General features: G+C 48.6%; 2 protein-coding genes across 6 annotated transcripts in view; one reads left to right on the forward strand and one right to left on the reverse strand.

The window, feature by feature from the left end:
* SLC2A3 (solute carrier family 2 member 3) overlaps positions 1-23,862 on the forward strand; it is a 165,246-nt gene that overhangs the window by 37,975 nt on the left and 103,409 nt on the right. The window lies entirely within an intron of this gene.
* Positions 752-22,588, reverse strand: FOXJ2 (forkhead box J2). 5 transcript variants are annotated; one of them, XM_055569900.1, is made up of 14 exons: positions 21,489-22,588; positions 20,017-20,226; positions 18,287-18,360; positions 16,312-16,416; positions 14,036-14,382; positions 11,830-11,904; positions 10,793-10,861; positions 10,481-10,621; positions 9,810-10,005; positions 8,366-8,725; positions 7,712-7,813; positions 5,713-5,922; positions 4,777-4,878; positions 752-3,757 (listed from the first exon to the last, which is right to left on the reverse strand). In XM_055569900.1, the coding sequence occupies exons 5-14, from the start codon at positions 14,366-14,368 to the stop codon at positions 3,669-3,671; spliced, it is 1,677 nt and encodes a 558-aa protein (XP_055425875.1). In that variant the 5' UTR covers positions 14,369-14,382; positions 16,312-16,416; positions 18,287-18,360; positions 20,017-20,226; positions 21,489-22,588; the 3' UTR covers positions 752-3,668. The 5 variants fall into 5 exon arrangements, 4 of the variants coding, with proteins under 4 accessions (XP_055425875.1, XP_055425867.1, XP_055425883.1 ...); XM_055569892.1 differs by having other exon boundaries at positions 18,287-20,226; XM_055569908.1 differs by lacking the exons at positions 18,287-18,360; positions 20,017-20,226.

The raw sequence follows: 23,862 nt of genomic DNA on the forward strand, positions 1-23,862 counted from the left end.
GTATATTTGATGTGAATAAATGCTTTCTTTCTCCACGGTTCCTTGCAAGGCTCAGAGATTCATGGATCCTTTTAATTGACATTCAGGATATATCATAATCTCTAAACATACAGCAAATAAACCTCATAGTGGGTAGCTGTAGGCTTGCTGTAATGACGATTAGCTAGTTTCCTGGAAACCCCAACATTCTCATGGGACCCTGGATAGAAGTCTCAACTCTTAGGGCTAGTGTACAGGATACCAGGGTGAATGATCTTGGCATAATTATCCCAAGTTGGCATACCTATTCAATAGTTGACATTTCTGGGCTCCTTTTGAGAGTTGTGTTTCCCTTGGAAATGTATTCTGAAGACATCCCTAGAATTGGAATCCCCTCATTTTCAATGTAAAACTCTGGTGAGTACCTGTAAGCTTTGCCCAAAGTCCCAGAGGGAGAGCCAAGTCCTTCTCAAATTGTAGTATTTTTAATCTTTAAAATACCCCAGAATGCAAGCAAGGCAGTTTAGTCCACACATCAAGCTGCAAGGCGGGACGGACTGCCTCTCCCAACAATATTTTGCAATAATTAACAGCATTAAAAAAAAATGCTACAGCCATGCTTTTAATCTTCCTTTCTTATCAATATTACCAAAAAAATCAGAGTCAGATCCTGTGGGGGAATGAGGGGGAGGGGCAGTAGAAAACAAATGATTTCACATTTCCCTTTTCCCTACTCTGGCAAAAAAGAAATTCGACACCAGCACCAGGAAGATAAAACCATAAACATTCTTTTTGTGTTTTTTTTGTTTTTATTAAGAAAGCATGCAAAAAACAACAACAACAACAACTTGTGAGCCCATACACCCCCCCTTCCCAGCCTGCGCCAATGCAAAGCATTATGGGTGGTATGAAGGACTCACCAAACCATAAACATGGGGGTTGAAGACAGAAAGGCAGGGATGGGTGGATGGATACCAGAGAATTGCTCCTTCCGTCCCTCTCCCCCACACTCTCCTCTATTTCCTCTTTTGGCAGTGAGCTCCTGTAGTTCTGCACACGTCACCCAAGACGACAACAATGACTAAACTTTCAAGGCTGGCAATGCTGGATCGACAAGAAAAAGGAGTATTCTTTCCCTTTCAGGGAGGGGAGGGGAAACTGAGGCCCAAAGAGAGTTGGGTTTGTCCTGTGCCATTTAGCGAGGCTGGTTTTAGCGGAGAGGGGGGCTAAAGGCCCCGAAGGCCTAACAGCCCATCTCCAGCCCAAGCCCCAAACTTCAGTGACTGGCTGCCCACCAGAGTTCTCGTTTTCAGAAGACACAGATGAACTATACACAGGAGACATTTCCATGTCTGATTTAGTCTACCCTGGAAAATCTTGTGTGGATCTGGGTAGAAGAGGGGTTGAGAAACGTGATGATTTGTAAGAGAGGAGATCTTAGGAAGAACAGATGGGACGCTGTGTGTAGGAGGCACCCTGACTGGAAGGATAAGGAAGACACGCCTCAGATGGGGGACACTGGGCTAAGGCGTGTCACCACCCTGAAAGAGGAATTCTCCTTTCCCCAATGGGAAATCTTACACCATACTTCAACCCCACAAACTGCCCTCCAACACGACAGGGGGTTCAAGCCACTCACACCCCCATGTCTTACTAAGAACTTCAAAGAAATAAAGTGCTGTTTAGTTAACTGCCCTTTCTTGCCCCCCTGACTTCAGCCTCACTGGACTTCTTCAACAAACTCTCAGTATAGAACCCTTTATGAAGAAAGGAAGGGGAGGATGAGGGGAAAAGCAGGAGAGCGGAAAGCATGGGTAAATAAAAGGACAGGGAAAAAACCAGAAATCACAGAGAAAATGGCCTTGTCCATTTCGCACATTTTGTCCTACAGCTTTAAGAAAGTGACCATTCAGTAAAATAAAAACGGAAATAAAACTGTTCTTCCTTCTCAGAACTAGAATTCAACAATTAATATCCAATATACGCTAAGTACTTTGCAGCCATAAACCATGGCCACTCCTTGATAAAGGAGGTAAGTTTCCCCTGTACCTTTTTCGGGGGGGAGGGGGCGGGTGGGGGGGTCCTTCCTTGGCCCTCGTGGAGCTCTTTGTATTCGGTTATTTATTACCCTCTCCCAAGTTCCTTCATCCTTCAAAAAGCCTGCTTGCAGAAGCTTCAGCCCCAGTGATCTGGATTCCAAGAGAAGCATTTGCCTACGTAGGTAAATAACTGAAATATTCCCTATGCATGTCTACACCACTTCCCCTTTCCTCTCTCACCCTCCTGCCACCCGTACTGTAGGTTTGGTTCTGCTTTGATCCATGGGAAACAGATTCCAGTCTTGCCCGAGGACATGGTGAGACTAAAAGGAATCATGGGTTACTCTTCTTTCTTGAGAATCCCAGAAAACGGGAAAAGAAAATTTGATGGGTGGAAGAGCTGGGCAGACAACTGAAAGAGGATGAAATAATATTTGCCAAATGAGATAAGGGGATGAAAGGAAAACTAGTAAATGCAAATAAAAGCCAGTTAATTTCCAGAGAACATGATGTTTAAAAAGCCAGAATGGTTCAATAGAAACCCTCTCCAAAAAGCTGACCCTATGCTGAAGGGTTGTCCTCATTTCCACCAGAGACGCAGCACGTCCGTGCTAAGTTGCTTCAGTCGTGTCCAACTCTGCAACCCTATAGACTGTAGCCCACCAGGCTCCTCTGTCCCTGCGATTCTCCAGGCAAGAATACTGGAGTGGGTTGCCATGCCCTCCTCCAAGGGATCTTCCCAGCCCAGGGATGGAACTCACATCTCCTGCCTTGGCAGGTGGGTTCTTTACCACCTTGTGCCACCTGGGAAGCCCTGAAGAGAAGCAGAGTTCTGGCTAGGACTGACTCTATATCCTATAGAGAACAGGCCAGGAATAAATCAATGGCAGTTTATTTGACAAGAGTGGCAGAGACCCAATTTCTGACTGTTTTGTATTTCATCACCCCTCTACAGCATTCTACTCTACCCAACCCAGACCTCTTATTCCACTAGGATTTTATCTCCACCACCATCACTCTTACACTTGATGGGGAATGAGGACCAGCAGAAGTAGGATTGGAGATATAAAGGGACAAGGAAGAGCTCAGAGGACAAAATTAGCACCATTAAGTAAAACCTGCAAATTCATGGCTGCCAAGCCGCATTTTAAATCCCTTCTACTTAATAATGTGGCCTCTTCAGCCCTGGATTGAACTGATATCCACGGAAAACAACGTAGGGCTGAAAGGTGGGATTAGCACTGAATTCCCCAAAGAGAAAGGTAAATCAAAATTTGAGACCTTTCACTGTGGCTCTCATGGCTTCACCTTCCAGCCAGATGACTTTAAATTAGCAAGAGGTGGACATGGACAATGGTGTGGGGACAGGAGACTGGAGACAGCATATAACCAATAATAATAATAATAATATAATAAGAATAATAATAAAAGAATAGGAAAAAAAACTAGAAGGAAGAGGAAGAATGAGGCAGGAAAGAGGGGGTTATCTTCGGCAGCATCTTGCGGTGGCTTCTCTGGCAGAGAAAGAAAAAAAAAAAAGGATATATATCTATATACAGGCAAGGGCGGAAGAGTGGGCAGGGGCTGGGCTTCCCCCATTGCCCTATGTCACCACCCAGCCCTGGGCTGATGGCCGGGCTCTCAAATGCACTAGGTAATCAAGTCCCAATCGAAGTCATCTGGGATCTCCTCACTGGCCCCAGGAGGTGGGACCGGTGGCCGAGGGACCATGTGGTGTGCTGTGGAAAGAGAAAAGGAGATTAAGAGGAGAGGGCATGGGAGGCCATTCTGTCCATCTCAACGGACGGTGGTCAACCCCAAGCACCACCAGGGGGAAGGTCTGGGGAAACTACAGTCCTTATCAGCCCAGAGTTATTTTTGCTGCCAGCCACCACTTCAGTGAGGTCTCAGGAAAGAAACTAGAGTAAACTGCGCCATATGACAATGTAACAGCAGTAAAATGTAACAGCCATTAAAAATTATACTTTTGGGGAATGCCCTGGTGGTCCAGGCGTTAGGACTCCTTGTTTTCACTGCCTAGGGCCCGGGGTTTGATCCCTGGTCAGGGAACTAAGATCCCACAAGCCACGTAGAGTAGTCAAAAAAAAAAAAAATTATATTTTCAAAGACCATATAATAACATCAAAAAACATACAGAAATAGCAATACTACTATTTGAAATAGCAATACAGAGATTTGTATATAAGAAGGAATACATGGACATAGACCCCCTAAATTGAAAACACTGTGGTTAGGCAGGATGATAACAGTGGTTTTTCTAAAATGCATTTAAAGGTGAAGGATCTGTTCATTTTGCACTATTCATGACAATTTAGGGTATCCACGCCCACTCACACCAACAGAGATAGTTCAATCCCAGACCCCTGATACTAGAGGTCAGGTGACATGGGCACAAAGCAGGTACATGTATATAACATGTTCATTTCATTTGTCTGAGTGCATCTTCCATCCAGATTCCGAAGTGAAGCATACATGTTCTACTTGTCTATCTTTTGTTTATAATCATGCTTCTACTTTCTGTCATCACAGTGGGCACGGGCTAATTTTAAAGCACGTTGATCTTCTCTTGTCTCCCATGACATACACCTCCCAACAGGCGTCCCACCCTCAGTCTTAGGAACCAGGAGGGCTCACCTGCTCTGGCAGGCGCAGGCAAAAGGGCTGATAATGCAGGCTCAGAGCCACAGGGAAGCCAAACAAACTCACTGGTGCCTAAAACAAGCCTCCTGGCTCTTACCTGGGCGACTGTATCCTGCTGAGTCCTGGGTGGGGAGTGGGTACATTGGTGATGGGCCAGGGTAGAGATGGGGGGCTTGAGGGTGCACATAAGAGTTCACTGCTGTGAAAGCAAGACAAGAGTTAAGTGAGTGGGACCCGTGTACTCAAGGAAGCAGAGTCTGATAGAGAGGGTGACGTACTCCCCATCACCTTCAGCTCTTCTCCCTTACCCGCTCTGTTCTGTAGCTCCTGTGGGCATCAATGCTTTCTGTAGAAGCTCTCAGTCCTAGTCACTTAGGGTACAAAGGCAAAGGCACCCGATACTAGCCCCTGCAATATTACAGCTATCAGCAGGGTGATAAACACAGAACCTTAATCAATGACTCTCCCTCACTTCACTGGTTTGCCGATCATGACCCTATGTGATACGATCCAGGGAGGGGTTTCCTGAGACACGAATTTAGAACAGGGACTTTCTCTTCCCTTTTCTTAAGTAACCCTGACCTCCCAGATCAAGATCTAAAAGGAAGACTTCCCTTGGAGTCCAGTGGCTAAGAATCCACGTGTCAATGCAGGGAACACAGGTTCGATCCCTTCTCCGGGAAGATCCCACAAGCCATGGGGCAGCTATGCCCATGTGCCACAGCTACTGAAGCCCGTGAGCCCTAGAGCCTGCACTCCACATCAGCAGAAGCCACCACAGTGAGAAGCCCACCCACCTTTACTTGAAAGCAGCGCCCACTCACTGCAACTAGAGAAAAGTCTGTGCGCGGCAACCAAGACTCAGAGCAACCAAAAAGAAAAAAAAAAACCTAAAAGGAGATACAGTCTATTTCTTTGGCCTTTGGATCAGTGCCCATAAGCTGATGTTTCTCAGTTCTCTTCCACCCTTCTCATCCCCCTTCCTTCGCATCATCCAGTCTCCACCTCCTTGGCAACTGGCTTCGTGCGGTACCTTGGTTCATGGCTGGCTCCTGCTTGCCACTGGTGAGAGCACAGGAGTCCGCGATGCGGGTGGGGGCGGGTGGCCGGTGGGAGCCTCCCTGGGGGGGCACATGACCAGTCTGAGTGAGGAAGTGATTGAGGGAGTCACACAGATTGGCAATGTGATGCTGGTCCAGGCTCCAGTTCTTCTGCTCTGCCTGCCGCAGGCTCTCCATCAGCTCTGCCAGTAAAGAAGCAAGAAATGCTAACTCCTGTTAGTTTTGCAATGAATGGTAAGATTTCAAATTTTAATTTTTGCTTTCTGAATTTATCTATTGCTTGACAGGCATTATGAAAAATAAACTGTGTAGTCCATTAAAAAAAAAAAGAAATGTTAACCTTGCCAGAGCCCCAACATCCCTAGTGGTTCTATACCTAAGTCACTGCTCCAGTCACACTGTCAATCAACACCACTGATTATACGTGCTACCAAGGAAATGGCAACCCACTCTAGTATTCTTACCTGGAAAACCCCAAGGATAGAGGAGTCTGGTAAGATCTACAGTCCATATGGTTGCAAAGAGTCAGACACGACTTGGCAACTAAACAACAACCCCCAATAATTGACATCTACATTTTCAAACTCTCATTCTATTTCTTCCTTACCAAACTCATATAATTTCCATATTACTGGTGAATAAAAGTTTCAAAGTAACTGAGTGAATTAGCCGTGGTCATATTGTCAGTCACGAATTTTCCTGGGAAGAATACTGGAGTGGCTTGCCATTTCCTCCTCCAGGGGATCTTCACAACCCAGGGATCGAACCCCATGTCCCCTGCATCTCCTGCACTGGCGGGTAGATTCTTTACCAGGTGCCACCTGGGAAGCCCCCATACTGTCAATAAATGGTGGCAAAACTATAAAATGGTGATCCAGGGCTTCTGAATAAAGAGTCCTCCTTCTCCCAGAGATAAAACTGAGTAGAATAAACCACTGTCATTTTGAATAAAGGCAAAAATTAATCAAGATAAAAATCTGGCTTAAAATTCAACATTCAAAAAACAAAGATCATGGCATCTGGTCCCATCACTTCATGGCAAATAGATGGGGAAACAATGGAAACAGTGACAGGCTTTATTTTCTTGGGCTCCAAAATCACTGCAGATGGTAACTGCAGCCATGAAATTAAAAGACGCTTGGTCCTTGGAAGAAAAGCTATGACCAACCTAGACAGCATACTAAAAAGCTGAGACATTACTTTGCTGACAAAGGTCCGTCTAGTCAAAGCTATGGTTTTTCCAGCAGTCATGTATGGATGTAAGAATTGGTCCATAAAGAAAGCTGAGTACTGAAGAATTGATGGTTTAGAACTGTGGTGTTGGAGAAGACTCTTGCGAGTCCCTTGGACTGCAAGGAGATCAAACCAGTCAGTCCTAAAGAAAATCAGTCCTGAATATTCATTGGAAGGACTGATGCTGACATTGAAATTCCAATACTTTGGCCACCTGATGCGAAGAACTGACTCATTGGAAAAGACCCTGATGATGGGAAAGATTGAAGGCAGGAGGATGAGATGGTTGGAGGCATCACCGACTGGACAGACATAAGTTTGAGACAGGGAAGCTGTTGTGCTGCAGTCCATGGGGTCGCAAAGAGTGGAACACAACTGAGAGACTGAACTAAAGATTAACTTGAAGAAGGTATCAATATTATCCACCTGTGTAACATGAAATCCTCCATCCTCAAGCTTTACTTGGAGAAGGAAATGGCAACCCACTTCAGTATTCTTGCCTGGAAAATTACATGAACAGAAGAGCCTGGCGGGCTATAGTCCAAGTGGTCACAAAGAGTCGGACATGACCGAGCACACAAGCTTCACTTACCCATCCCCTCTGGTTCCAGTTTCCATTGGGGTTTTCCACTTACATCCCTCAACACCCACCCACCCCCACCCCCCCACCAGGCACCACCGGTTCTTCCGTTTTATTTTGTTTTTTCTTATTTCAGGCACCATCACTCAGTCACCAACCTGAGAACTGTGACTGCTCAATGCTGGACCAGTTGAGCCGGTTCACCATCTTAAAGCTTTCCTTTAAGGAATCGATATTGGAGCACCAGTCTGGAGGAAAGGCTGTGAAGAGGAAGGGGATGGGGGAATAAGACAGAGTGAGGGGTGAGACAGCCACCAGCTGACAGCAGTCTGAGTTATGAATGCAAGATTCTTGCATCTACAAGATGCAAGTTACATTACCAAGATAACTTTGGACTCTCCCTCCCTGGAGATTTAGGAAAAACCGAGCTATTGATGCTGTAATTACAAACAGCCCAGCTCACAGACAAGAGAATAAGTAAAACAATCCAAATTTGTCTAAAAATTCTCTTAATATAGAGCTCCAATTTGCAACTTCTGTTGCCCACAGGAGCTCTGGTGGGAGAGTAAGGCTAAAAGAGCCACTATTGGGACTTTCCTGGTAGTCCAGCGGTTAAGACTGCCCTTCCAATGCAGGGCCGGGCAGGTTTGATTGCTCCTGGGGGAACCAAGATCCCAAATACCAGTAGGCGCGGAAACAAATAAATAAAAGACCCGCTGTTAATTTCCTAACCAATCCCATCTCCTTCCCGAGTCAGAACAGGAAGGTCAGCTGGCAGTCCTTCCGGGGCTCCGCGTACCTCGCTTACTCACCGAAGCCAGTGCTGTTGATGGGTGCCTGGCCTTGTGCCTGTTGCTGCGGCGGGGGCTGCTGGGCGGGGTGGGAGTGGGGGTGGTGCTGATGGGCGTGGTAGCCTCCGTGTTGCAGCGGGGGCGGGTGCATGGCCATCACCGGGGGCGGCCCGTAGCCCTCGGACCCCGTTGGCTTCCCCCCGGGTGGGGTACAGCCGTCGGGGCTGGGGGTGTGTAGTGGCGGCGCACCCCCGACAGCAGAGGTGCCCTGGGCGGGCGCCTGCGGCTGTGACTGCGGGGGCGGCGGCTGCGGCGGCTGCTGCTGCTGATACACGTAGTAGTTGTTGGAGGGCGGCAGGTCCCCCAGGAGAGACGAGAAGCCTGCGGGGGGGTGGGGGTGGGGGAGGCAAAGTGGGTCAGGATTTCCACGGGGTTGAGACCCCGAAAAGGCAGCCGACGAAGGGTAAGGACAGTCTGGACAGCAGGGTCCCCTCCAGCCCTGGTCCCCTCCAGCCCCTGGGCAGGTATAACTGACAGACAGACGAGGGTCTTGACAGCAGGACAACTACTGAAATTTTAGCCAAATGTCAACATGCATCTTTTTATGCTATTTTTCAAGGATATTGATGTAGGAATCATAGTTTCCAAAGACCTCAGACATCAGATAAGAGTTCCAAACATGTGCTGTGCTTAGTCGGTCAGTCGTGTCTGACACTTTGCAACCCCCTGGACTGCAGCCCGCCAGGCTCCTCTGTCCATGAGGATTCTCCAGGCAAGAATACTGGAGTGGGTTGCCATTTCCTTTTCCAGGGGATCTTCCCAACCCAGGGATTGAACCCAAGTCCCCTGCTCAGCAGACAGTTTCTTTACCGCTGAGCCATCTAGAAAGCCCCAAAATTAAAATTTAAAATTTAAAGAAATTTTTTAAAATTAAGTTGTTCTCACAATCAAACACAGAGATTCTTAAAAAAAAGAAACTGCTGTCCCCTAGTGGCCATCCTCATAATGACTTGAAGCAGCCATTAAATCACAGCCCTTGGTTCTAGAAGGGGGATTCCTCCAGCTCACTTACTGCAGCTAAGGAGCCACAGTCCACTGCCTCTTGAGACAGCTGTCCTTCAGTACTAAGTCAGAAGAGATCTGACTCCAGACAGTTTTGGCTCATGACCCACTTTCTTCCCTGACCAGTGATCGCCCTCTCCTCGTGTTACACACAGGAAAAAGGGAGAGAAGAGAATGTCACCATCTGTTCAAAAATACAAGGACAGGGACTTCCCTGGTGGTCCATGGGCTAAGACTCCCCACTCCCAGTGAAGGGGACCTGGGTTCAGTGCCTGGTCAGGGAACTAGATCCCACATGCCACAAGAGCTTACATGCCACAACTAAGACCTGGTACAGCCAAATAAATATTTAAAAAAAGAAAATACAAGGACATCCCAGCTCCCCTCCCCAGCCCAGACTCACCATGCTGAGACGAGGAGGACTTCTCCAGCATGGACTTGTAGAGGTTGCGGAAGGACCAGCTTAGATCCTGAAAATTGATCTCTGAGTAGGAGAATTTGAAGTCATGGTTGGTGTTGTACAGGGGAGGGGGCCCCTCGGTGCTCTCTCGACCTGGACCTGCCGCTGCCACCGCTCCGCCGTCCACAGACCCTGTGCCCTAGAGGAAGAGGCAAGAAAGACTTGGTCCATGTCCTATGTGAGGGACCCATACAACACTTTAGTGGACGCCAAGCTCTCTTGCCTATCCTTTTCATCCTCTCCCATCCTTTCAATGAATGAGCATCATTTTTCTCCTTTTCTCATTCCTATCTTGATATAGTCTCTTGCCCTTTCCCTGTGTTGCATCCATGCTCGTCTTTCCTTTCTCAGAAACTTTTTTGGCTCCCTTTCTTGTCTTCTCATCATTTTTATTTTTCTGATCTTTCTTAAAACGTTGTTTCTCTCTGCCTTTTGCTCTCTCCCTCTCTCTGCCTCTTTCTTTTGCTTTCTCCTTCTTTCCCAATTTATCTGCCTGCTATAGCACAGACACTCAATACATAATTTTGAACTGACAGACATATCAATCTATTCAATCACCCACCCATCCACCCGTCCATCCATCCCTTATGCCTCCTGCCACCTCCACCTCCTACCTGGCTATAGCTGGCAATCGATGTGGGGCTCTGAAGTGGTATCTGAGGGTTCCCCTCAGGAGGCAGTGAGGCTTCTCCACTCCCTGGAACCCCTCCCCGTGGACTCTTGCTGGCCTCCTGTTCTGGCGAATCCTGAGACAGCTGAGGGTTGTGAAAAAAGAGCAGTCTATAAGCAGATGCTAAACTTCCCCACATGATTCATGGTTCCATCCTTGCTGGTGTCTGACCTTTGCCCCACGTTTAGGAAATGACTGGGAGATGAGGGAGGAGCAGCGGGCTCAGAAATGGCATCTCATTGAAGTAGAGACTTACATCATCATCTGGAGGGTGTCGTCTCTTCCGGGAGATGTCAGGACAAGTATCAATTGTCCAATAAGAACCCTAGAAGAACCCACGACCAGAGAGAAAAAAAAAATCATTATATATGGAAATACCACCCACTGGAAAAGTAGACATTTGAGAGGATTTTCATATAAAATAGGGCTTCCCTGGCTTCATATAAAATAGGCGCTACCATAAAATGATAACAAATCCACCTGCAATGCAGGAGGCATAGTTTTGATCCCCAAGTCGGCAAGATCCCCTGGAGAAGGGAATGGCTACCCATTCCAGTATTCTTGCCTGGAGAACTCCATAGACAGAGAAACTTAGTGTGCTTGCAAAGAGTCCATGGGGTCACAAAGAGTCAGACACGACTGAGCGACTGTCACTTCTTCATATAAGATAAGAGCTATATTAAGAAAAATGACTGGCAATTCACATAGAATCCTGAGAGTAACAGCTATTTTTGAGTACTAAATCTGTCCTAATAGCTCACAGAGTATGTCAGAGGAACCCCCTGTGGTCCAAACACAGGTCTCGATCATACTAAAGATGCAGAAAACAGCATCCACCTCAAAGATGCAAATGCCCAAACCAACCTACCCCTTCCATGTGATCTAAGGCAAAACTCTCTGAGACTTTAGCATCCATGGCTGTCCAACAAAGAGGATGATCTATCACTTCTCCCCTTCGAAGATAAAAACCACGGGATTTTTCTATAGAAAAATGCCTCCAAAGCTTATTTTACATCTAGAAAGAGCCTGATACACCAAAAGAGGGCATTGAAGTCAATTTTTTCATAAATATTTCTATTAAGAAAAAATTTCACAGCTTTCCTTAGTCATTCATTCTTGTGAGGACCCATAAGTTTGATAACCAAGCTCTTCCTCTGAGAGAAAAATAAAGCTGCTTCCCTAATTAATACGATTTCCTCTTCTGGGTAATTAAAACAGCCACAGGACTCTGAGCTGTCAACTACTCTCCTTTCCTTCCTCGTCCTCCCCTCTCCAATTACAGCTGAATCTCACCTTTCCAGGGTCATCCCGTGGTCTGGGCACCTTCCGGAAACACTTGTTGAGAGAAAGATTGTGCCGAATTGAATTCTGAGGAAGCACAGAAGCAAGTTAGATTTGAGTATCATGCAAAGCAGGAAATTTTCCAATAGTTCACAAAAGGACACAAAGGGAAATAACACACGCTGAAGCGCAAACGTCAGGGTAAACTGAGCACCTCATAACCTTACCGATGGAGGAAACCGCCTATCAGATAGCAAGAGCAATGAGATAAGAAAAAGCAATTAAATTGATGAGAGATTAACTGCTGTAAATTTGACTACCTGGTGTTTCTAGACAGCTGATTATATATAGTTTTTTCAATCTTTCCACCCAAATCACACCCAACTGATGACGGTATATAAATGCCTCAAAATCACATTTGCACAAACCTAAGTGCCCATCCACAGATGAATGGATAAAGGAGATGTGGCATATAGATATATGACATATACATATATACACATATACACACAATGGAATACTGCTCAGCCATTAAAAAGAGTGAAATTTTGCCATTTGCAGCAATATGGACTGATTTGGAGGGCATTATGCTTAGTGAAATAAGTCAGACAGAGAAAGACAAACATTACATGATATCATTTACCCATGCTATCTAAAAAATAGAACAAACTAGTAAATACAACAAAAAAAAAGCAGACTAACAGATAAAGAGAACAAACCATTGGTTACCAGTGAGGAGAGCGAAGGAAGTAGAGGCAATACACGGGTAGGGGATTAAGAGGTACAAACTATTATATATAAAATCGGCTGCAAGGATATATTGTATTGATACAGTATGGAGAATAAATACAGATTTTATATTAACTATAAATGAAAGTATAACCTTTAAAACTGTGAATCACTATACTGTACACCTTAACTTAATAATATTGTATAGCAACTATACGTCAATTAAAAAAGAATCACATCTGCTCAGCTCCTTAATTCATTCTATCAATAGTGAAAGAACATTTTAAAACTAATGATGTGGGAATTCCCCAGAGGTCCAGGGGTTAGGCCTCCGAGCTTTCACTGCCAAGGGCACAGATTCGATCTCTAGTTGAGGAACTGAGATCACACACGCCACAGTGGCACAGCCATGAAAAAAAATACAAAACTGATAATGTAATGATGTAAATGATAATAAAATATAAATTATAAGTGAAACTAGGTACAATTCACCTTTTTGTCTTCTCAGGAGCCCAGGGAATGGTCACATTTGGAGGAAAGAAATATTGTTGCATACATGCCTTGGGTGAAGTTGGTGGGGGCTGTGGCAGCTAGCAGGAACATATTTATAAAGGAAAAACTGAATGCTTTCAACAGTCTCCAGCTCATCATCTGGCTTGTGTGTGAGCTGATGATTTACAGAGTGACAAAGCCACATTAAACCCCCGTTTCTACTCAACAACTGGCAAGTGAGTGATTGCTCCCAAGGACTGAGAACATCAGCCTTCCTTCCATGCGTGGAAGAGGAGGCCCCTTTTTCCTTCATCTCCAGCCAAACCACTTATCCTCTCCTTCCTTGCTTGGTGGATGAGCTGCTGGGGAAGGACTTAATTACATTATTTTTTTTTCCTTGGTACATAGTTTTTAAAAAGATAATGACTGTGTGCAATGGAGCTCTGCAAACCAGATGAGGTTCGATCTCTAGGTAGGATGGAGCGATGCCATGCCTTGCATGTGACTTCAACAGAGCAGAATGGCAATAAATATCTGTGAAATAAACCAAGGGACAAGAGGGTAGGATAAGGGACTTCCCTGGTGGCCCAGTGGCTAAGACTCTGTGTTCCCAATGCAGGGGGGCCTGGGTTCAATCCCTGGTCAGGGAACTAGATGCTGCATGCCATCACTAAGTGTTCACATGGCACAACTAAGACCTGGCACAGCCAAATAAATAAACAATTTTTTTTTCACAGAGAGTATGGTGAGCATCAGCATCCTGCCATACCGTAACTATACTCAGAGGTTTGGTATCACTGGAATTTCCCAGATACACCTTATGAAAGTTGTTCAACTCTGAAAAAAAAAAAGTAAGGGATGGGAGATTTGAGATTTTTAAGTTCACACATCTCTGAGACAGCTCAGAGTGAAGTGGACCAGGTTACAGGAAGACACGAAAGTAGAGGAAAGTGTTGTCGAGGCCAAGAACCATCTCAGGGCATAGAAGCTGTCCCACCTTCCAACCAATGCCTGCATTCTTGTAATAGGGGAAGTTGTCACAGATCCAGCGGTAAATCTCACTGAGGGTCATCTTCTTGGCTGGAGAGGAGTTGATGGCATAGGTGATGAGGGTGGCGTAGCTGTACCGGGGTTTACCATCCTGGTGAACGGCAGCCTCGTCTTTGCTCAGGGTGGCGTTCGGATCTGTGGGGGAGCCTGGTGGACATTTGCGGCTCCCACCGGGAGGCCCAGCCTGAGAGGCGCTTCCCAGCTTTTCGATGGTGGCCCGGAGGGTCAGCTGGGGGAGCCAGTCTATGGAGGTGAGGCTGCTCTCTAGGTCAGAAGCCATGGTATTTTTGGATTCTGCAGAGAAGAGGAAAATAAAATAGACAAGTGTTACCTGTGGTCACTTGTGGCAAGTAATACCAAATCTTAGGGCTTTAGGGGAAGGAGAGTTTCTTCTCACTCTAATTCCTATAGAAGACTCCACTCATGAGATAACCAGGTTCCCAGAACCCTCAAATGCATACGTCACCAATCACCTGCCAGATGACAGACTGGCACTTATCCTACAACTTCGCATGGAACATGGCCGAGGCCTCTTGCTTCACGCAGGACGAAAAGGGAGATCAAACCACCCAGCAAGTCGAGCTGTTCCTCAATTCTCCTTACTTAAAGCCCTACAACATAATATTTTAAAGCTTCGTGGAGGGTTTTGCTGGTGGTCCAGTGGTTAAGAATCCACTTTGCAATGCAAGGGAGACCGGTTCAATCCCTGATCTGGGAAGATCCCACAGGCAGCAGAGCAACTAAGCCCATGCGCCACAACTATTAAGCCTGCACTCTGGAACCCTGGAGTCACAACAAGTGTCCACACACGCTGCAATTACTGAAGCTAGAGCCAGTGCTCGGCAGCTCGTGCGCCGAAACTAGAGAAAGCCTGAGTGCAGAAACGAAGACCCAGCACAGTCAAAAAATTAAATAAATGAATCTTAAAAAAACAAAAACACCTGTGTCAAATCGATTTCTTAAAAAACCACTTAGACAGCAGGTAAAACCCGCCAAAGTCTATTCTCCAATTATGTGTCACCTGTTATATTTACATTCAACATCCACAGAGAGACAGCACGAGCAAACGTGTAAAGAAAAACAATCAGAGTAAACACAAGTATACCCTAAAGAAGCACACATCAACACTTCCAAAGGTATTTCGCATTAGTTCCATCCCCAGTGCTCGCCCTTGGGTCCCACATCCATGTGCATACGAGGAGTATTAGGTACATAAGTGTGAAAACCAGCCAAACAGGGATGGCAGACAGACAGCAGCCCATGACCAGAAACCACAAGGAGATACACGGCATACGTTACCCACGGGGCACAGACTCACAACACAGAGGGCAGCGGCCGGAGCACGGCTGCCCTCGCACGTTTAAAGCACCACCCCCTCGCGAGTTCCCGCCCACAGACGGCGACACCAGGAAGAAGTCACTGGAGAGGCCCTCCCACCGCTCGGCCTGCCTGGCTGCACCGAGCCAGGGAGACACCCAGCTGTGTGCGCACCGGTAACAATCAGATAGGCAGCTAAAAATAGCCACTCTGGGGCTCAGGGCTGGCTCCCCTTCTGCCGCCTCCTCCTCCTCTCTCTTGCCTTCCCGGCCAGGCACGCACGCTCGCGGCACCTCCATGCAAACTCCTGGCGCTGCCAACCCGCCCACGCCGGCTGTCTGCACACCCTGCCGCCACCCACGCGGCCTGGGCACTCTCTCAGGCGGAGGGGTGCAGCCGGAGTGACGTCTGAGTGGGGGAAGGTGAAGGACAGTGGGTGAGATTTGCATTGCAGGGGCTGGAAAGAGTGGCATGATCCACGTGGTAGCCATTGGCACTTCCCTAGGGTGGAAGCCAGCACCACCCCGACTCTGTCCCACCCCCATTCCCCTACCCCCTCTCTCCCCTACCCCATCCCTTTACCCCTCCCAACCCCGCCCAGACACACAAACAGACATTAATCGTGCCTGCATGCTCAATCGCTAAGTCGTGTCTGACTCTTTGCGACCCCATGGACTGTATAACCCACCAGGGTCCTCTGTCCATGGGATTCTCCTGGCAAGAATACTGGAGTGGGTTGCCATTTCCTCCACCAAGGAACCTCCCGACGCAGGGATCCAACCGCCTCTCCTGCACTGGCAGGCAGATTCTTTACCACTGAGCCACCAGGGAAGCCCTCCTGGGAAGCGCCCTGCCCCTCTCCCCGCCCCCCCCCCTCCCCCCCATCCATGATTGCTGCCAAACCACCTTGTGCCTGCACTGTTGGCCAGGTTCCAGCTAGGGTTTCTTCCTCCGACCTCTGCTGAAGGGGTAATCACTCTTGAGGAGCCAAGGCTAACAAGTCTCAGAATCCTGGACAGAAAACACATTGGGTGTGTAATACCTAAATCCACTCACATAATGTGCACCAGCGTTACATACAACTACACGCAAATCCACACACTGTAGTTAGAAGCTCAGTCGCAGGCATGGGCCCAGTCTCCTGCCTCCAGCTATCGGCTCACTCTCCTAGTTCTTAACTCCTCTGGCCTGGAGACTTTCTCCCAAGGGTCAGCACGATCACTCATCCCCTAATCTCTCAGTTCCCCACCCACACAGTCTCTGCATGCGTGTGCAGGTTCCGGAGCTCCTCACCAGCAACACATCAACTCCGCCCACTCTGTACTCAAGGAAACACCTTAGTGCCTCAGGGGCCTGGGCAGCGTGAGACCAACAGCAACCCAGGTTTATAAATAGCATCGCAAAGATTCCCCTTTATGCTGAGCTCCTTTCCCCACCATCCTCCTTTCCCATCCCACCACCACCATTTTGCCCTAAAACCGTGGAAACTTGGAGACTAACAGGGACACTGAATCATTCCAGGAAGCCTCAGCTCCTGGCAATTTACTAAGGCAGAGCAGAGCAGCTACTGGGGTAAGGAAGGGTGCACTCCGCAGCCATCTGGTTCTGGAGCTACGTTAGCCCAGCTGAATGGGAACATGGCAATGAGCAGGTTCACAATGACCAGGGTTCTCCTGGGTTTCTAAGGAAATTTTACCCTATTATCTCCTGCTAAAGATCCTGGGAAGTTTCACCTTAAGAACACAGCAGGGGCTTCCCTGGAAGCACAGTGGATAAGAGTCTGCCTGCCACCACTGGGGACACAGGTTCCATCCCTGATCTGTGAAGAAATTCCACATGCCACGGAGCAGCTGGGTCCATGAACCACAACTACTGAGCCCTCATTCTAGAGCCTGTGAGCCTCAATTACAGCAGCCAGTGCTCCGCAACAGGAGGGGCCACTGCAATGTGAGGCCAGCTGCATGCCTCTAGCCCAGAGTAGCCTCCACTCAGTGCAACTGGAGAAAAAGCCCACGCAAGGCACTGAAGACCCTACCCAGCCAGAAATAAAAATAATAAAAGAAGGAAAGAACACAGAAGTCTTCAGGGGACATTTCATTTGCAACCCTCCCTACACTGGATAGGGAGGGACAGGAGAATACAATCAAAGCAGTTTACAGAACCCACTTGGCAGGTGCCAATCACTGTGAATTCCATAAACGGAAGTGCCCTCAGCCTTTTGCTGGTTCTGTGCCCTTCCCTAGCATTTCCCCAGCACCAGGTTAGGACACTGAGGTTAAATTTAACCTTTCTCCAGCACCCTCCCAGCCAGCCCTCCAGCTACCGCCCCAGCACTCAAAATATCTTCCAATCTTACCAGCTACAAGCCACTTACAGCAAAAGATCCTCTTGATTTCTCAGCACCATTCTCCCTAAACCCATCCCACTTCCTTGCCCCCAGCACTTCCCCATTCTTGAAGGGCAGCCCAGCGTGTAGAACCTCAGAGAAGGAGGTTCCCTGGTTCTATTATGAACCTTGACACCTACGCGCTGAGTCTCCCTAACCACCCCTTGCTCCCTGAAGCCTTCGTGCCTTAGTTTCCTTCTTCAATAAAAGGGATGCCATCACAAACACTGTCAAAGCTTCATTCCTAGAGGGACATGAATGAAGCTTAAAGAGCTGGTGGCTGCCACACATTCCACATTCCCCCAAAATAATGGCACCAGGCTAGTGTTCGGGGCTATTATTAGAAAGGTACACAAAAGGTACTTCCATTTCTCAGTCCAACCAACCCAGTTACCCAGACCTCTCTCTCCAGGTGGGCCTTGTGCCACGGGGCTGGGGCAGAACCTGAGTCAGGCTACATTCTTCTCTGCAAGCTGGAAGACTGAAAGGAAATACCCATAGAAACTGGGAAAGGCAGCCAAAGGGCAGGCTCCATCACATCCATGGAACGTCTAATGAAGACTTCACTACTGGGAGAAAGAGAAAAACAGAAAGACATTCTGGTGGAGGGGAAGACTGATCCCAGGTGAGACGTGTAAGACCCCAGATAACAGGCACAGTTTTTTTCCCATTTTCTCTGAAAGGCCAGTAATTGTTCTCTGTACAGTGCCAAGGTCAGGCATTAAGGAATGATAACTTCCTGCTCTGTACCTAATGCAGAAACTAACAGAGCAGTGGCTAAGTTTGCCACCTTGCTGATTACCAGCCCGGATGTCTGGGTTTCAGTCCTGGCACCACAGCCTACCTACTGGCTGTGCAACCTCAGGCAAGTTACTTAACTTGTGTTGCAGTTTCTTCATTGGAAAATGGAGATGATAACCTGTATATACATAGGGTTGTTGGGAGGATTACCTTGAGTTAAAGTTTTTAAAGCACTTAGTGAGTGTTATATACGTGTAGCAATGACTATTTTTGAATGAGAAAAAAAAAAAGAGAATAATAGACATTGAAAATTAGAAAAATGGACAGACCATACAGGTAAGCCTGGAAGAAGTAGCAAACCTACAATGAGTTCACAATAGTTTTCAGGATGTCAGAATCTCAAACTTTCCTTTGCGGAGAGTGTCATCCCACTAAGGACTGACCAGTGCCAGGACTAGTAAACTCCCAAGGATGAAGAAATGGGGGAATATCATCTCTTATTTTCCACAGGGGACTAGGTCGAGTCATAAGATGTGATCTGGAAAACAGCACCAAGTCATAGTTAATCCAACCCAATAGCTGTCTGCCCCTAACTGATTCCACGGAGGCAAGGAGAATCAGGGAGACTCAGTCCCAGCACGGCCGCTTAGGCTGTGTGGCAGTGGGTCATCTGGACATGCTCTGGTCCCATTGGCTCTGGGCCATTCAACAAGTAGCCTTCCAGCATCTGGTAAAGTGCTTTGTGGGAAATAGGCTGCTGTTCTCCAGAGCTGGCTCTTTTCAAACAAAAATGGGGGAGGGAGTTCTAGGGTAAACAGCCGAGGATCCTCATGCTTATTAGACCAGAGATGTCAGAGCTGACGCTCTTTATCAGTCCTAGCAGAAGTGGTCCCAGCCAGAGATCAGGCTGCAGCCACTCATGAAGGCTCCCACTGGCTGGGGCAGGCCAACCCTGTCCTCCCAGCTGGGCATCATTACCAGCATTCTCCCCACTTCCCTGCACAGGTGTACCTGTTTTAAGCGGCCTACCAGAAACACACAATTCTAGGTAATTGGAGCCTAGTCTGAAAAGTACACACAGACTTGGCCTTGGTGCATGATGGGGACAGAGCCACATCCGTGTGAAGTAAGAAACAGGCGCATGTTATTTTACAGCGCAGCCCCACAAACCCAGATTACAGCCCTCTCATGGACCAAAACCAACAGGTAGCTTCCAGGACACAGTGGATGTACTTAGAGATCCAGGCAGTTCACCCAATGGCCAAAGGAGGAAACATAAAAACCCAAATAGGATGAAGCATCCCGGGACTTCCCTGGTGGTCCCATGGCTAAGACTTTGTGCTCTCTACACAGAGGGCCTGGGTTGAATCCCTGGTCTGGAAACTAGATCCCACATGCTTCAACTAAGCCCCAGAGCAGCCAAATAAATATATAAAAATGAGAGAGAGAGAAAAAAAGAAAGAAAGAAAGATGAAGCCTCTCACTTGGATTCGCTGTGGGGTCTAATGCTCCTTACAGAAGACAAAGTATTTTCTAGTGGTGAGGCAGGAACACAGGCACCTAGCTGGGGACCCCAGGTTGACAGGCAGAGCGCTACTAAACCCACACAGCCCAGGCTCCGCCAGAAGGATGTCCTGGCACCTTTTTCTTGCCTTTTCTGAAGATCCTGGGCTTTGATGGTTCTTGCTATTTTCCTATGAAAGATAACATACATTCAAGGTTCCAGACACCCAGAACTTGCACATGAAACAGGAAGAGATAGGATGAAGCTACCAGGTGATTTTCTGAAAAGAAATTCCTCAGGGGTCAAATCTCCCTGGCAGTCAGCTTATTTCCATTGAAGACTGGAAGTAGGCTGAGCATCACCCCTCCCCTCCTCCTCTCTAGGGTCTGCCTTTTCCTGAGGAACGGTCAGCAAAGGACAGGAGCAGTGTCGGGCACTGGGACAGTGGGACCCGGCCAGCATTAAGGACAAACTTCAACCCAGGAACTGGCATTCCCTGCAGACTTTTTTCTTGCCTTGGGACATGGGATCTCCATTTTCCCTGTGGATGTTATGCTTCCAGCCAGGAATGGAGATGTCATGAGCGGAGACTGGGAAGCACAGTGAGTGGAGACAGACCACTTTTCTTATAAAGGGAGCAGTAATCACCATGGGCTGGAGAAAACAGCTCTGCTGCTGCTGCTGCAGCTGCTAAGTTGCTTCAGTCGTGTCAGACTCTGTGTGACCCCATAGACGGCAGCCCACCAGGCTCCACCGCCCCTGGGATTCTCCAGGCAAGAACACTGGAGTGGGTTGCCATTTCCTTCTCCAATGCATGAAAGTGAAAAGTGAAAGTGAAGTCGCTCAGTCATGTCCGACTCTTTTCGACCCCATGGACTGCAGCCTACCAGGCTCCTCTATCCATGGGATTTTCCAGGCAAGAGTACTGGAGTGGGTTGCCATTGCCTTCTCCGGAGAACAGCTCTGGTGGACATTAAATGACCTAGGGTTACAGGTAAGAAAATGTAATACCAACGGAAGCCCCAGACAAGGCCAGGCCCCAAGATGCCACCATGGCTTTAGTGAGAGCCCATTCTCGGTGTGACAAGGCCCAAGGACAGAGGGTGGTGTGGCAGTCCGGTTGGGGTGTGTCTCATCATGACACTGTATGGATGGACTGCTAGAGATGCAGAGGTTTTCTGATGTCCCTTGCCCTTGGCATGAAAACAAACATTTCCCTAGGGACCTCCAATGAACCCCATCCCATCAGTCCCCCCAACACTAAGAAACCCATTTCTCATAGCCTCTGCAGCAAGATGAGGGTTTGAATCCAATAGCTTCGGAACACATTTCCCAGAAGAGTCTCTGAGTTGTTGCTCTACCATCCCAGTAACGAAACCCAAGAGGCACCATCTCAGGCCCCCTACACCCACTAGTGCCTAAAGAAGACAGAAAATGAAAAAAAGCACTAACCTGTCTCCACGTCAGCCGCAGCAGAGGGCGGGGACCACCTGGTACTGGAGTCTGGGGTTGGAGGGACCCCTCTCTTCAAAGGCAGATGCAGAGCCTCATCCTCAGTGGCTCTTCCCGTTCTTGGCTGAGCCTCCCAAGCTGGGGAGGGGAACTGGGTCCCCCGAGGATGAGGAGTGGAGGGAGGGAGAGGGGGAGGAGAAGGAGGTCCCACCTGAGGAAGGTGGCACACCCCCCACACTCGGCCGGCGACCCTGGGGAGGAGGGGAGGAGCCTCGTCCAACCCGGAGTTGTCTCCTCCCCCTTGGGGGAGTCCCCCTCCCCCCCAAACTGAATCTGTCGGGAGTGGAGGGCTCTTTCTGTCGGCTGGAGATCGGAGTGGAGGGGCTCTCCCCTGTTCCACCGTCCGGGTACAGGGAAGTTGGGGGGACTTCTTCCCCTCTCCTGGAAGGCTGGAAGCCGAGTCGTCTTCTCTCCCTGGGGTGTCCTCTGCTTCTGAACCTGAGCAGTCCTCGCCCCCGTGAGCACGGGCTGGGCGGCAGGGTGCCTACTCCAGAGGCATACCCCCGTTCTCTCCGGCCCCCAAAAGTCCAGAACTGAGGAGAGTGTGCTTGCAGTAGTGGAGGCACACGGGGCTGCTCACTCGCTTCCTCGGTAAGGATCACCCCTCTACTTTGGGGGCTCCATTCCCGGGACCGTGCGGGGATCCTCCTCGCCTCTAGGTAGGAGAGACTCGCCCCCTAGCGGGGTCTCCTCGGTCCCTCGCCCGGGCGCGAAGGGTCTTTTCCCGTCCCCCTCCCGCCTCCGCTCCCGGGGCGCCCCCGAGGGTGGGGTTTGCTTGCTCCCCGCTCTCCCGGAGCTGGCCTGGGCAGCCGGGGCCGGGAGGCCGCGGCTCCGGACGCGCGTCCCTGCGGCTGCCGCGCCTCCTCTCGTCCCGTTCGCGTCCGCTCCGCTCCCGCCGGCGCGTGGGGCTCCCCGCGCCGCCGCCGCTCGGGCTCCGGCCAGTCCGGACTCCCCCGGGGAGCCAGGCGGCGGACGGAAGGTGTCAGGGCTCGGCTGGGGCTCGGGCTCGGCGCGGCTCCGCTGCAGGCCCCGGCTCCTCCCCGGCCTCCGCGCCGCGCTCGGCGCCCCTCCCCCGCCCCCGCCCGCCGGGCCGCCGCCGCCACCTCCCCGCGCGGGTTAAGGAGGAGCGGACGGCGCAGAGCCTTGGGTGCGCTGCGCCCGGTGAGCCGCGCCGCCGCCCCCCGCCCCCCGAGCTCCCGGGGGGGGACCGACGCGCGCCGCCCGCGGCCCTAGGGACGCGCCCCCCACCCCTCACTCCCCTCCGGCCGCCACTGGTTCCCTTGTAGCTCGCGATCCGCCCGAGACGACACCCACTGCTGTCTGTCGGGAGAGTCCCTCGTTTGCGCCGCAGGAACTGTCAATTTCAGTTCCACGCTAATTCTGCCATACTGATTTTTTTTTTTAGTTCATTGTCTTCCATACATAGATGAACATAGGTTTTCCCAGGAATGCCTTTCATAGGTTTCCTTTTTTCCCTGAATAGCTTTTAAAGGGGTATGGGATTGGGCCGAAGTTAGTATATTACACTGATACCATCCCAGAGTTCAGTAAATGCTTGTTGAACGACTGAATGTAGAAGGTGATCAATGACCGTGCAACCGAGAAAACTCTGGACCAAACATCAGAAAATCTAGGAGAATCTAAACTTGTGCAAGGCCAAGTTCTATGGCATCCAGGGCGGCGAAGAAGAGGTCCTTATACTCGCCTTACCCACCCAATAAGGCTCCTGCAAGAATCTAATGATCTCATTTATGTGGAAATGCTTTTTAAACCACTGTACATAAATGTGTAAAGAATACTGTTCAATTCACTTGGCAATTCTATAACATATCTTATCCGGGTCACAGCATAGAATGTTCATATCCTCTGCCCTTAACAGAATAATCCCCAGCCAAAGACAGAAAACACCACCAGATGACTACCTCCATTTTTCCTCTTGAACTCATGTTAGTCTGCAAATTCTTCTGCAAATTCTTATGTGTTTCATCATCTGGCCTCATGAACTTTTCTCAAACTACTCTACTTTCTGTTAAATAAGAAAACAATATTATCCGTGAAATATTTTAATTGCTCAAAAAATAAAAAGGCAGAATACTCAGGATTACAGCTTGATCACTACATTTCATATTTATATATTAAAGTTTTTTTCCTCTTCTGGTTAAATATATAATACTGTATTTTATATTTACAATATGCCAGGCATTGACTGAGCTATGCATGTATTATCACATTTAATTCTTCCCAATCCCATAAGGCACTATTATTAAGCCTATTTTACAGATGAGAAAGCTGAAATAGAGCCATAGATTGTGTC

The sequence above is a fragment of the Bubalus kerabau genome, chromosome 1, assembly GCF_029407905.1.
Source record: "Bubalus kerabau isolate K-KA32 ecotype Philippines breed swamp buffalo chromosome 1, PCC_UOA_SB_1v2, whole genome shotgun sequence".
In the NCBI taxonomy this organism is placed as follows: domain Eukaryota; kingdom Metazoa; phylum Chordata; class Mammalia; order Artiodactyla; family Bovidae; genus Bubalus; species Bubalus kerabau.